Source organism: Lissotriton vulgaris, chromosome 6, assembly GCF_964263255.1.
Source record: "Lissotriton vulgaris chromosome 6, aLisVul1.2, whole genome shotgun sequence".
In the NCBI taxonomy this organism is placed as follows: Eukaryota; Metazoa; Chordata; class Amphibia; order Caudata; family Salamandridae; genus Lissotriton; species Lissotriton vulgaris.
In genome coordinates this window covers 1,525,792,179-1,525,805,246 of record NC_141694.1, presented here as the reverse complement: position 1 = coordinate 1,525,805,246, position 13,068 = coordinate 1,525,792,179, and the positions used below count along the sequence as shown (strand labels likewise).

Sequence of the window (13,068 nt, the reverse complement as noted above, 5' to 3'; positions counted from 1 at the left end):
TCCAGCAAGAGAGAGCATTTGTAATGCTCTCACTTCGAGGAAGTGGAGTATTTGCTGTGGCTTAACCACATTGAACAGCTATATCCTGGGGGTGGGTACCCTGGGACATAGCAGGAGCTGGCCCTGGGGGGTGGCAGTCCAAATGGCCATCTATGGCTCCAGGAGGGGGTCACGCAGCCCCACCTTTCTTGTTTGTACTGCCTACTCTGGGGCGGTGGTAGTCTCCAAGGCCAGGGGGGTCCATGTGGCCCCCCAAATACTAATTAATTTTGGCCCAGTGGAGGTGGTGGTCTCCGGGGCCAGGTGTGGCCTGAGAGGCCACCCCTATTATAATGCATTAACTCCGGATAGATGGTGGTCTCCTGGATACTGGGGGTCCAAGAGGCCCATCGATTACTTTTTGGCATGTGTCCCGAGGAGAGAGTGGTCTCTGGGGCCTGTGCACCCCTCTCCTTTATTAGCAATATGCCCCTGGGACCTGGCCCACCTGGGGGGCGATTACTATTGAAGCATGGGCACCTGCTGTTTTTTTTGTTTTTATATTGTTTTGCCATGTACCACAGATCCAGCGCAACTCCTGCGTAAAATTTCAAAACAAATGCTCATTTGGTCCTGCGGGGTCAATATGACACTCCATGTTTTTTGGGGGACTCAGCTCAAGACAAGTCCCAAGATGGATGCCTACACATCCTGGTTTGAAGTGTTGGCAGCCAATCAGATTTCAGCACAGGGACTGTCGATCCTCTGAGGATCAGCATCCCTATATATACAAATTTGAATTTTGGTTAATACCTCCACATCTACTGAACAGGTTTAAAAGAAATCACAAAAAGACACTTCCATGGACCAACATCTATCTTCCTTCCAAATCTGGTGTAACTTTATTCAGCCGTTCGGGGAGTAGCTGTGTCTTAAGGTCTTATGGGAATTAACATGGGAAACCTACGTTTTTAGACCCCCCTCCTTTTCTCTGTCCCCTCTTGACGGACCTCCCCGAATATATTTCCATGTGCCACAAGAATCACAGGGGCACTTTTTTAATTAAATTTCATGATGATTCATTAAACGACGCCAAACATATTGGCAAGTCAAAAAACACTTTTCTCATGGAAACTAGTTCCTAACTCTCTCTCTCTCTCTCTCTCTCTCTCTCTCTCTCTCTCTCTATCTCTCTCTCTCTCTCTCTCTCTCTCTATCTATCTATCTATCTATCTATCTATCTATCTATATATATATATATATATATGTATATATATATATTATATATATATATATATATATATATATATATATATATATATATATACCCACACACACGTGTTTGTATATATATGTGTATGGGTGTATATATATATATATATATATATATATATATATATATATATATATATATATATATATATATATATATATATATATATATATATATATATATATACATATATATTTGCATACCTATATCAATAAAAAGCTGTAATACTTTGCTTGGGGTGGCAAAAGGCTGTCATTTTGCAGCTCAGCATTGACGGCACTCTGCTAGTCCTATGTTTAAAAACTATGCTGTAGAAATGGCAAAAGACTTTGTCCCATTATATCTTGCCGTGGATGGCCCTGTTCTATTACTACATTCGAGAAATTTCTCGAACGTACTGTACTATTGACCCAGGCCGGGTAGTTTTATGGGTTCACCCCGTTAAAACTTAATACTGTTCTAATCCTATGCTTAAAGACTTTGATGGAAAGGCAGACATTTGAGGTGAGCAGATTTAGAGTGTTGCTCGTTTTGAGGGTGCTCTATACAGGAGCTGCTTTCCACCTAACCTTAACCACTATCCAGAGTTCTATGCTTCTTTTTTTAATAATTTATGCGTCAGTCTATGCCTAAAAGGGTATTGGTTTGACTTATACTGTGTGCTCCCTTGTGTCTGGACAATGCTATACCTCTCTGAAGAGCTCTAATGAGAGCGAAACTTATGTTAGGAGTTGCCTTTGTTCATTTCAGGTTGACTTGGTTGATATTTTACCAATACAAATCTGTAATACTGTGCCTAGAGTGGCAAAAGGCTTTTGTCATTTTCAGCTCGGCATGGACAGCACTGTGCTAGTCCTATGCTTAAAAAGGTTGCCGTAGAAATGGCAAAAGACGTTGTCCCTTTCTATCTCATTGTGGAAAGGAAGACATTTGAGGTGAGCAGATTTAGAGGGTGCTATATACAGGAGCTGCTTTCACCTAAAACTTGAGAACTACCCAGAGTTCTCTGCTTCTTTTTTGCATAATGTATGCATCACTCTATGCCTGAAAGGGTATCAGTTTGCCATATACTGGGTGCTCCCTTGTGTCTGGACAAAGCTATACCTCCCTGAAAAGCTCTAATTAGAGTCAAACACGTGTCATGGTTGCTTTTAATCATTTCAGGTTGTCTTGGTTGGTATTTTACCAATACAAAGCTGTAATACTGTGCCTGGATTGCCAAAAGGCTTTTGACATTTTACTGCTCAGCATGGACAGCACTGTCCTAGTCCTATGCTCAAAAACTTTGATGTAGAAATGGCAAATCTTTGTCGGCATGGATGGCCCTGTGCTAATCCTATGCTTAAAGACTTTGCTAGAAAGGCAGACATTTGAGGTGAGCAGATTTAGAGTGTCGCTGGTTTGAGAGCGCTCTATACAGGAGCTACTTTCCACCTAAACTTCAGAACAACCAGATCTCTCTGCTTCTTTTTTGCATATACATATATGATATAGACATACATTGTACTTGATTTACAATACACTACATGGTGAAACCCAAATTCAGCATTTGTAAAACTGTAAGCATTTACTCCAGCACAGATCTGAAAAATGATTAGTAGTAATAACACAGGTTGACAACAAAGATCAAATTAGACACATGACTCTGTTTAAAAGAAATTAATAGATTGTATGGCCTTACCCGTTTTATGTACTGTACCACCTCTTGGATGTACGATCGAATCATTTCTGTCTTCTCCCTAAGGCGAATAATTATTCTGTCATTACAAATATTGGTGCGGGCATGAGATTTAGCTGTCTGGAGAGAACTGATGTCATTGAATGCCACATAACACAAACCCTCCACAACACACAACATACACATATATACAGATATAGTGGCTTTTGAACTGTGTTCAGCCATTGGCTACTATGGTTGAGGTGGTTTTCAGCATTGGCTTTTGGAGTTGTCCATTAGTGATACTATCAACTCACTAAATTTGGTTAATGTGATCCACCTGAAAAGGTGGTCTACAAAAACATTGTTGTTAATTGCTTTAGAGTTTATTGATTTGTTTTATTCAGAGATCCCGCTGTATCTCTCTAGATGCTTAGCCCCACCCTCAACCCCCACATCCCTCTCACACCAGGTGTCCATTGCTCCCGGGTGCTCCTACACCTATCCCCACATTGCTGATAAGTTTACAGGGACTCGTATGCCAAGTGTCTAGGATTTTGGGCAAGATTATAAATGGTAACTAAATTTCAAAAATCAGGTTTATTGAGAAAATAACACTCTAACTATATCCATTTATTTAATAGCCTGGTGGGTTATTGGCCTTCACATACATGTGACTCTAAGGATAACATCCTGTGTTATTTCTCCTGAAGTGAATAAGATGAGTGCCATTGAGTTGTATAAGACATTACACATAGTTTAAAGTGTTGGGATAACATAGAACCCGTGGTAATCTAATGAGCTAAGCCCTCTCTCTGATATTTGAAAACAAACACACTCTTCTCAGGCACACATGCATTCTCTCACACACACGCTCACACATGCACACATATAGTCACATTTAAGGTCTCTCATGCTATGCCTCTGTCTCCTCAGGTGGAAACAGATTGCCAAAAAAATCTGCTTTTCAGGTACTTGGTTATTAGGAGGCATACAAGTTGACTTGTCCATGGCATTAAAGAATTAATGTATTACGCCTGTCTTTTATAGAGGTGTCACAGTGGGCTTGAAGGAGATCACACACGAAGGAATTCCAGGTTGTTGACCTTCAAATAACCAGTCCATACAAATGCGCTGAATCAAAGAGCCATTTACAAAACATATCAAAAACTGGTGTTTTCAGACTTAAAAAATACAGCCTTGTCCCTTGTGTATGCATTTATAATTATAATACAAAACCACTTGTCACATAAATCTTTAGAATGAACAATCACAGCATTTACAGCAGTTGTGACCTCCACTCAGCCAGTGCTTACTTTCTGGTGGCATTCGCAGGTGGTGGGCACCAGCACTCATTTTTACCAGACTTTGGCACTCACCGAGAAAGAGAAAGTCAGAAAAGAGAGGAATAGAAAGATAACAAAACAGATACAAAGAGATATAGCTGAGATTGAAAAGTTCCTGCAAAAGTGAGATAACGAGACAGTAAGTGTGGGGTGGTGGAAAGAAGAGGCAAAAGGTGGAATCAAAGTTAGGCTGCCCTGTAGTCAACAACTTCTGCATTTAGATGCACCTATTTGGGCGTCTTAAAAAAAAACCTTTGGCCCCAGCAAATATTATAATTTTAAATTAGACACTTACTCCTCCATTTGGTTTTTATCCTTTGACTTCGTTTCCGTGATCTTCTCCTGTCTCTTCTTATCCATTTTCTTCTTCAGCTCTTTTTTTTCTCTTTAGAGGAAAATAAATAAATAAATGAAGTGAGCCCGTGGGGCGCCAGCCTGCAGGCAAAATACATTTGCAGCTGATATGAATGTTTGTGGACTTACTTTTCACAGGTTTCTTTTAGCTTTTTCAGCTGGCTGTTCTGACACTCTTCGGCAACATCTGTCAGTTTTTGAATAAGCTGCGAATACAAAATTTGTCATATCGTAAATGTATTCCGGTCTAATTAGGTCACTAGTGATATATTCAAATGCGATAGACACGGATGCAAATGCCACATCATTTTAAAGATGGCTTGTGAGAACTCGCACCTGGCTCATCAGGAGGGAACATATGTTTTTTTAACGCTGCCCTCGGTATAGATTTTTTGCTCTGAGAAGCTGCAACTATATATTTTCACATTTTTAACTGATAACTGTACGCTCATAATTGACACCTGTCGGGTATTAGCAATACACCAAGTAATTCATTATGCAACCCCCATCTGTAAACTTTAGCATTGTAGTGCAATCACATTTGTGCATGAGCAGCAATTTAAAGAATTCTCACCTCCTTTTAATTGCCATGCTGTCCACAGCACACATTTTGGCATGGTAGTCATTAGTGATAGAATTGAGTTCAATTTTCTGGAAGATATACTTTCTGTAGTATTTTGTTTTAAAAAATCAATACAGACAGCATAACACATTTTTTCTAAGTGTATTTATCTGTAAAAACCAACAAAAATGGATGGAAATCTTGGAGAACAATTCATAATTGACCGAGGGAGGGGTGGGCATATGTTGTGGGTAATAGCTGGCGTTCTTGATGGAATGCACTTAGTAAGGTACTTTGTATAAAAATACATTTCTAAATGACCCTTCGTTGAGATGCTTCGAAGGTGAATTTATCTCTTGGCTAATAACTTGAAATGATGAGCGCCTGGCAGATTCCTCCCGCAGCATCGCCCGGGAGAGCAGAGCACATGGCTCAAGAGTGCTGTGTTAAGAGGCTTTTCTTGTACTCCGCCCCTGTGGGACTCATGCCACCTATTCTAGGAAGAGGCCAGTTCACTGAAACCCACGAGAGCGGTGCCCAGGGTAAAGAAGCGTAAAATAAAAAAGCAGCCAGAGGGATCTGGCACTTTTTCTGTTAGACAGGACAGGTTTCACTCGCAATTGTCTTAACAAACGTGTGACTTTTGCTAAGCTCTAGTAGTGTTTGCAGTGATAGCAGAAAGAACAGGAGCTGTTGTCACATGGTAGGTGGAGGTCAAAGATGAGACAATGTAGCAAAGGATAAATATGTGACTTAAATAAGAATTCTACCACTGTAGGCAGTGTGGGCTCTTCTGTCTCCAGTACCACTCTGCCACTGTCAGGCAAGTGCCATCTTCTTACCACAGCAGCCCAAGTGGACCTCCAAAAGCCATTAATTGCTTCACCAACCTCCCCCCCGCCAATAAGGGTGGTAACTGCTATACAAAGGCTACAATACAATACAATGAGTACACGCCTCTAAAGCTGACATATACAAATTGTGCGATACCAGTTGTACTACATTAAACCGAGGCAGATATATCAAATTAATTAGGAGAACACGTAAGAACCTATGTCACCGAGCTTTCTTTTCGTCTCCACCATGTGGCTACAGTGATTTATTGCAAATGCCCTGATCATTAAAAGTAAAGGTTAGCAGATGTCGTCAGGGATGCCGTGGTCGTGACCCGCACATTCATTCTGGGAGCTGTACACTTGCGCCCCCTCAGCTGAGCGCATTAGATTGGAGTTTGGGATTCCAATGCTTAATGAGAAGAATGCATGGACTCTCACATGGAGCCCCAGTGACAAGGAGTCTTCCAATAACCTTCAGTAAAATGTCAATTACAGGGAGATTTTGACGACACGCCTATGAGCAATGAAAAAAAAGACCTCAAAACCCACCTCCTTAATTACTATTGGGGATCCTAACATGTGCCCGACTCCTGATCTCTTTTCACCATACCATATTTGCTTCAGTAATATATGTACCTCTTCCTGTACTCCACTTTACCTTAATTACTTGTTAACCTCTTCCATGCTCATGACGAGCTCAGCTGGTCATGAGGCACAGTGCTCCGGTGCTCATGACGAGCTGAGCTCCTCATGAGCTGTGGAATGCTCGCATGCGGGGATAATTCCCCTCTGTGCTGAGCGTTCCACGGAAACGGGTGCAGCTGTGATGAGCTCAGCTCGTCATGAGCTCCGGAGCGCCGTGCCTCATGACGAGCTGAGCTCGCCATGAGCACCGGGGCGCTGTGCGCGCCCCCCGCCCTCCTGCACAACAGGAAGAATTACCCCCGCACAGAAGGGGCTAATGTACTGCTCCAGCTTCTGTTCTACTCCTTCATGATTTGTTAATATGGTATTTTTTACTGTGATAGTTCACACTGTTTTTCTCTATTTTTATGCTTTGATACCATACTATTGTGATCATGTAAAGCGCTCTGATACCTCTGGGTCTAGCCAGTGCTATATAAAACTCTAAAAAAAAAATTAACAAATTAAATAAAATTGATGTTAATTTGAAGACTGCCTCAATGAGGTTTCAATACATCTTTGTGCACGCTGCATAGTGATAGAGAAAGTAGAATACATGTATTGTCTGTGTAAGCATAATGTTCCTGTCATTGAAAAATATCATTTTTCAACAGTTACCCAATGTTGACCGAACGGGATAAAATCACAAATACTAAACCAGTACTACCTTTTGTCTCCCTTGGAGCTGGCATTAATTTTAAGCTTGAGTTCAGTAAATTAAATTGGGTTTAAAATCCCAGAAGGAGTGAACAGCGTGCTCTTCAAAAGCATACACGCATGCTTCTTTAGTCATAGTCACAGTTATGGATTTCTCTTTGGCCAGGTGGGTGTCTGGGATCTCTTAGATGGGATTCAAATCTGCCCTGTTTTCCTACCCTGAGTAATTGACAACAAGGGTTAATGGAGATGATTTCAGCTTGGTGAACTCTGTCTGCTACTTATCATCAAACTACCACTATTTGATTTATAATGCCTCTGCCTCCCATATTGTAAAGAACTGCGGGGCATATTACCAAGCAATAGCGATATCGCTATTGCTTGGTTAGAGACAAAAATTTACCGCTGAGCTGCGGCGATTTTTATCGCAAATAAACCTTGGTATTACCAAGGTTTATCGCAAATACGATAAAAATCGGCCACAATGCATGAATATCGCTGAAAAGTCAGCGATATTCATGCATTACCGAGCTAATGCTCTTAGCCTTGTTATCCAACTCCCATTGGATAACATGGCTAAGAACTGCTCAGGGCAGGTGTTAGCTTTTGGAGATAGCGATGTTAGCGACTGTTTTCAGTCGCTAACATCGTCGCTAACATCTTGGCACGCCCACTTTGCATGTCATTAGTGATAAATATCACTGACATGCAAAGTGGGGCCCAAGATGGTCGCTATCTCCTACTAGCTGTTGCTAACTGGTGTTAGCGACAGCTAGGTAATAGGGAGATACTTTTATCTCCGCTTTCTTGGCTTTTAAAGCCAAAAAAGCAGAGATAAACCCCCTTGATAATATGACCCTGCATTCCTGGCATTAATGTTCTGAATTTGGGTTTTGCAAGTAACACCATAGCTGAACCCTTCTTGGTGCTCGATATTACTTTTTGTGATGGTTGCTTTTCTGCAAACAATGCAAACTGCTTCTCCTGTTGAATGGAGTCCCACATTCATAATTTTCCCTTAGTGGCAACATTAATGCTCCTTTGCTGGAAATCTCCTCTCATATATCACCACAACTCTGCTAGGAATAAGTTTTACCTACATTCTTTCAAAATGTGACAACCCTGCCAACATTTGTTTTGGCCGACAAACCACTGTATATTCAAAGTTGTCAAATGGCTCCATGTTATGATGGAACCTTACAGACAGTCCAGGATTGTTCCACCAATAGCACTCAACATGCTGGAGATTTTAGTTTTACTGTGCAGATCATATGTTGGCTATAATTTGCTCATTCTCATGTGTGTAGTATTCCGGCATCCTCTGTCGGTCTTAACTTGGGCGGCACTGTGATCTTTTTGGGAGAAATTGGAGTTTTTTTGCTGCCCCAGACTGCTGGTGATGTACGTTTTGTGTGTTTCATCCCATGGGTTGTATTTTCGAATGGTATGTGAAATTGTGTAATATCTTCTTGCAAAATTTCATAACATTCCATGAAAATTCTTGAATTTACACTTTTGTAGAAAAATTTGGTTTGCCAGTATATTGCATCACCTTTCTTACCTGAGCACGTAACTAACATACAAAAATACACAAGGGAAACCAGCAGGATACTGATTCAAACAGATAATGACTCTCAGAGACTCCCCTTGGTAGTCGTGATATATATATTTTTTATACATAAGATGCAAATTTGGGTACAAAAAGGTACCTGACATTTGCACAATGTTATGTTCTAAGATATTTCACAAATTGCATGTAATAGAAAATGAGCGAAATGCATACATTTCATTGGTGTCAAGTCAAGTCAAGTCAAAGAATTTATATAGCGCACTACATACCCAGAGGGTCTCAAGGCGCTTAGGGAGGGGAGGAGGATTACTTGTCAAATATCCACGTTTTAAGTTGCTTTCTGAATGCTAGGTGGTTCTGGGTAAGGCGAAGGTAAGTGGGGAGTGAGTTCCATGTTTTAGCAGCCAGGTATGAGAAGGATCTGCCTCCCATGGTGGACTTGTTGATGCGAGGTACAGTGGCGAGGGCTTGGCTGGAAGAACGTAGTTGGCGGGAGGGGGTGTAGAAGGACAGTCGTGAGTTGAGGCATTCTGGTCCGATGTCGTAGAGTGATTTGTGTGCGTGGGTTAGCAGTCGGAAAGTGATCCTCTTATTGACGGGTAGCCAGTGGAGGTCTTTCAGGTGGCCAGAGATGTGTTCGTTGCGCGGGATGTCTAATATGATCCTGGCTGAGGCGTTTTGGATTCGTTGGAGTTTCTTCTGGAGTTTAGCGGTAGTACCTGCGTATAGGGTGTTTCCGTAGTCCAGTCGGCTCGTGATCAGAGCATGGGTGACTGTTTTTCTGGTTTCGGTGGGGATCCAGCGAAATGTTTTTTTGAGCATGCGGAGAATGTTGAAGCAGGATGAGGATACGGCGCTGACTTGTCTGTTCATTGAGAGTGAAGAATCCAGGATAACGCCTAGGTTCCGTGCGTGGTCTGTCGGGATGGGTGCTTTTCCAAGGGCTTCCGGCCACCAAGAGTCGTCCCATGCAGAGGGGGATGTACCTAAGATGAGGACTTCTGTTTTATCTGAGTGCAGTTTCAGACGGCTGTGTTTCATCCATTCGGCAACTTCTTTCATTCCTTCGTGTAGGTTAGTTTTGGCGGTGCTGGGGTCATTGGTGAGAGAAAGGATCAGCTGAGTGTCATCCGCGTAAGAGATGATGTTGAGGTTGTGTTGGCGGGCGATGGCCGCGAGGGGGCTCATGTATACGTTGAAGAGGGTGGGACTGAGTGAGGATCCTTGTGGTACGCCACATATGACTTCAGTGGCCTCGGACTTGAATGGTGGAAGGCGGACTCTCTGGGTTGTTCCGGTGAGGAACGAGGTGATCCATTCAAGTGCTTTTCCTTGTATTCCGATGTTTCTGAGGCGTTGTAAAAGGGTGCTGTGGCAGACTGTGTCGAAGGCTGCAGAGAGGTCGAGGAGGATGAGGGCGACTGTGTCTCCATTGTCCAGTAGAGTTTGAATGTCGTCTGTTGCTGCGATGAGGGCGGTCTCAGTGCTGTGTTTTGCTCGGAAGCCAGATTGTGAGGAGTCGAGGGATTTGTTGGCTTCGAGGAAAGCGGCGAGCTGGTTGTTGACAGCTTTCTCGATTACTTTGGCCGGGAATGGAAGGAGCGAAATGGGGCGGTAATTTTTGAGTTCGGTGGGGTCCGCTGTGGGTTTTTTCAGAAGGGCGGTGAGTTCAGCGTGTTTCCAGCTTTCCGGGAAGGTGGCGGAGTTGAAGGAGCAGTTGATGACGTCTCGGAGGTGCGGTGCTATGACGGAGTCTGCTTTGTTGAAGATGTGGTGAGGACATGGGTCTGTGGGGGATCCTGAGTGGATGGAGTTCATCAGGTGGATGGTGTCCTCAGTGGAGATTGGGTTCCAGTCGTTGAGGGTGTTCAAGGGGGGAGAATGTTCAGCATATGGTTGGGTGGGTTGGTCTCCGGGTTGGTTGTCGAAGCTGTTGTGGATGTCTGCAATTTTGTTGTGGAAGAATGAGGCTAGGGAGTCGCAGAGGGCTTGAGAGGGGGTGATGTCGTTGGAGTTGGCCGAGGGATTGGTAAATTCCTTGACGATGTTGAAAAGTTCCTTGCTGTTGTGGGCGTTGTTGTCAAGTCGATCCTTGAATGCTGTTTTCTTGGCCTTTCGGATTAGTTGGTGGTGTGTGCGGGTGGCGTTTTTGAAGGCGTCCTTGGTGCTAGTGGTTGGGTCTTTTTTCCAGGCCTTTTCAAGGGAGCGGCAGAGTTTCTTGGACTTCTTAAGATCATCGTTGAACCATGAGGCCTTCTTGCTGCCAGGTTTGCTTTGACATTTTTTCAGTGGTGCTAAGGTGTCGGCGGTGTTGGATAACCATAGGGTGAAGTTGGCGGCGGCTTGGTCTGGGTTAGAAGAGTGGGCTGGGGTGTTTAGAAGGAGCGATGAGGAGATCTGGTCGATGGTGATTTTGTTCCAGTTTCTTTGCAGAGTTGGTTGGAGGTGGTTGATGGGTTTTGGCTTGTTGTAGATGAAGTGAACGCAGCTGTGGTCAGTCCAGAGGAGATAGGTAGTGTGGCTGAAGGAGACATGATTGCTGGAGGTGAAGATGGGGTCGAGTGTGTGACCTGCAATGTGGGTGGGGGAAGTGACCAGTTGTTTAAGTCCGAGGTTGGCGAAGTTGTCCAAGAGGGTGGTGGTGGTGTTGCGGTCGTTGATCTTTTCAAGGTGAAAGTTGAGGTCTCCCAGAAGGATGTAGTCTTTGGAGGGGAGTGCGTGTGGAGTGATGAAGTCCGTGATGTCTTCACTGAATTTTGCGCGGGGTCCTGGTGGTCTGTAGAGGAGGGTGCCTCTGAGTGTGGTCTTGGGGTCGATGTGGATCTGGAAGTGAAGGTGTTCAGAGTTGGCGAGATTGACGTCAGAGCTGGTTGAGATGCGGATGGATTTCTTATGGACGATAGCGATTCCTCCTCCTGTGTGGCCGGTACGGTCCTTGCGAATGATCTTATAGTCTTCAGGGATGGCAATGGTGATGTCTGGGGCGGAGGAAGCGTTCATCCATGTTTCTGTCAGGAAGGCGACGTCCGGAGAGGTGGTGTCTAGTAGATTCCATAGGTCAATGGCGTGCCTGTGGACCGATCGGGTGTTGAGAAGGATGCATTGTAGGTGGTTGGGGTCGGGAATCTGTGGTGTGGTCGCAGCGGAGATGTTGTCGGTGCCGATGAATTTGCAGGAGTAGCAAGAGAAAGGTCCATGGGTGTGTCCAGGGACGGCTTGGACGCAGTTGGTGGAGCGGCCGGGGTTAAGGGCTAGGAGGGTGGTGGCATCGTAGGTAATGCGGGAGGGCTGGGCAATGTGAGGGCCAGGGGGTCTGGTGCTGGGTGCGGACTTGGCGCGGACGGGCGTAGACGGGCTTACCTTTGGCGCACCTTCGGCGCGGGTTGGGCGCGGTCGCTGCACGTGAACGCTGCGCGCATGAGCTGCTGTCATAAATGGTCGGTGGGAAGGGAGAGGGGCGAGGGCGGCTCAGCTGGGAGGCGGGGCGAGCTCAGGGAAGGCACACGGAGCCCCACAACAACAACAAAAAAACAAAATGGAGGGGGGAGCAGAGCAGGGCGCCGGGGGATATTGCCTGAAGGAGCTGCAGGTCGGAAATGGAGCAAGCCAGCAAGCGGCAATCAGGTAGCGTTAGCGCAGTGAAATTCTGGCGCTGAAATCGTTAAACAAACACAGAGCAGGCACAGAGCAACTGAGGCGCTGAACTCGCGCTGAAACACAGACTAGGCACAGAGAAAATTAGGTGCTATAGTCACAAGTCACACTGAGACACAGAGTAGGCACACAGTAACTGAAGCGCATAAATCACAAAGCACAATGATATACAGGGCAGGCACAGAGCTACAATACCGCGTCTCGGCAGGGAGACAGGGGAGCGACCTCTCAGGGCAGGAGCGATGAGGGACTTACATTTTTCATAGGCCTTGTTTTCTTGTGCAGCATTGTGAAATTTGAGGTTATGTAAAGAGTGCTTGGAATCTTACATTTATAGCATGATGTGGGTGTTTGGTCATTGTGTCAACATTTGAATATGGCCATGGAGGTAGTAGTTAGGCTGTTCCATGATGATTTACCAAGCCATGCAGGCCCACAGAAGGTAGCCTTGCCTGGTCTGGTAAATTTGACTTAAGGATTGCATTGCCCTTTCATC

The 13,068-nt window shown here is 44.5% G+C and overlaps 1 protein-coding gene across 3 annotated transcripts in view; it reads right to left on the bottom strand.

Moving 5' to 3' along the window:
• The window catches only part of PLCB1 (phospholipase C beta 1), a 2,298,721-nt gene that overhangs the window by 365,727 nt on the left and 1,919,926 nt on the right, over nt 1-13,068 (bottom strand). For all 3 annotated transcript variants that reach the window (XM_086927697.1, XM_086927698.1, XM_086927696.1), the window contains exons 28-30: nt 4,739-4,815; nt 4,551-4,640; nt 2,934-2,991 (exon numbers count right to left, since the gene is read on the bottom strand). In XM_086927697.1, the coding sequence (XP_086783823.1) occupies nt 2,934-2,991; nt 4,551-4,640; nt 4,739-4,815 (225 nt within the window). The remainder of the gene's footprint in view (nt 1-2,933; nt 2,992-4,550; nt 4,641-4,738; nt 4,816-13,068) is intronic.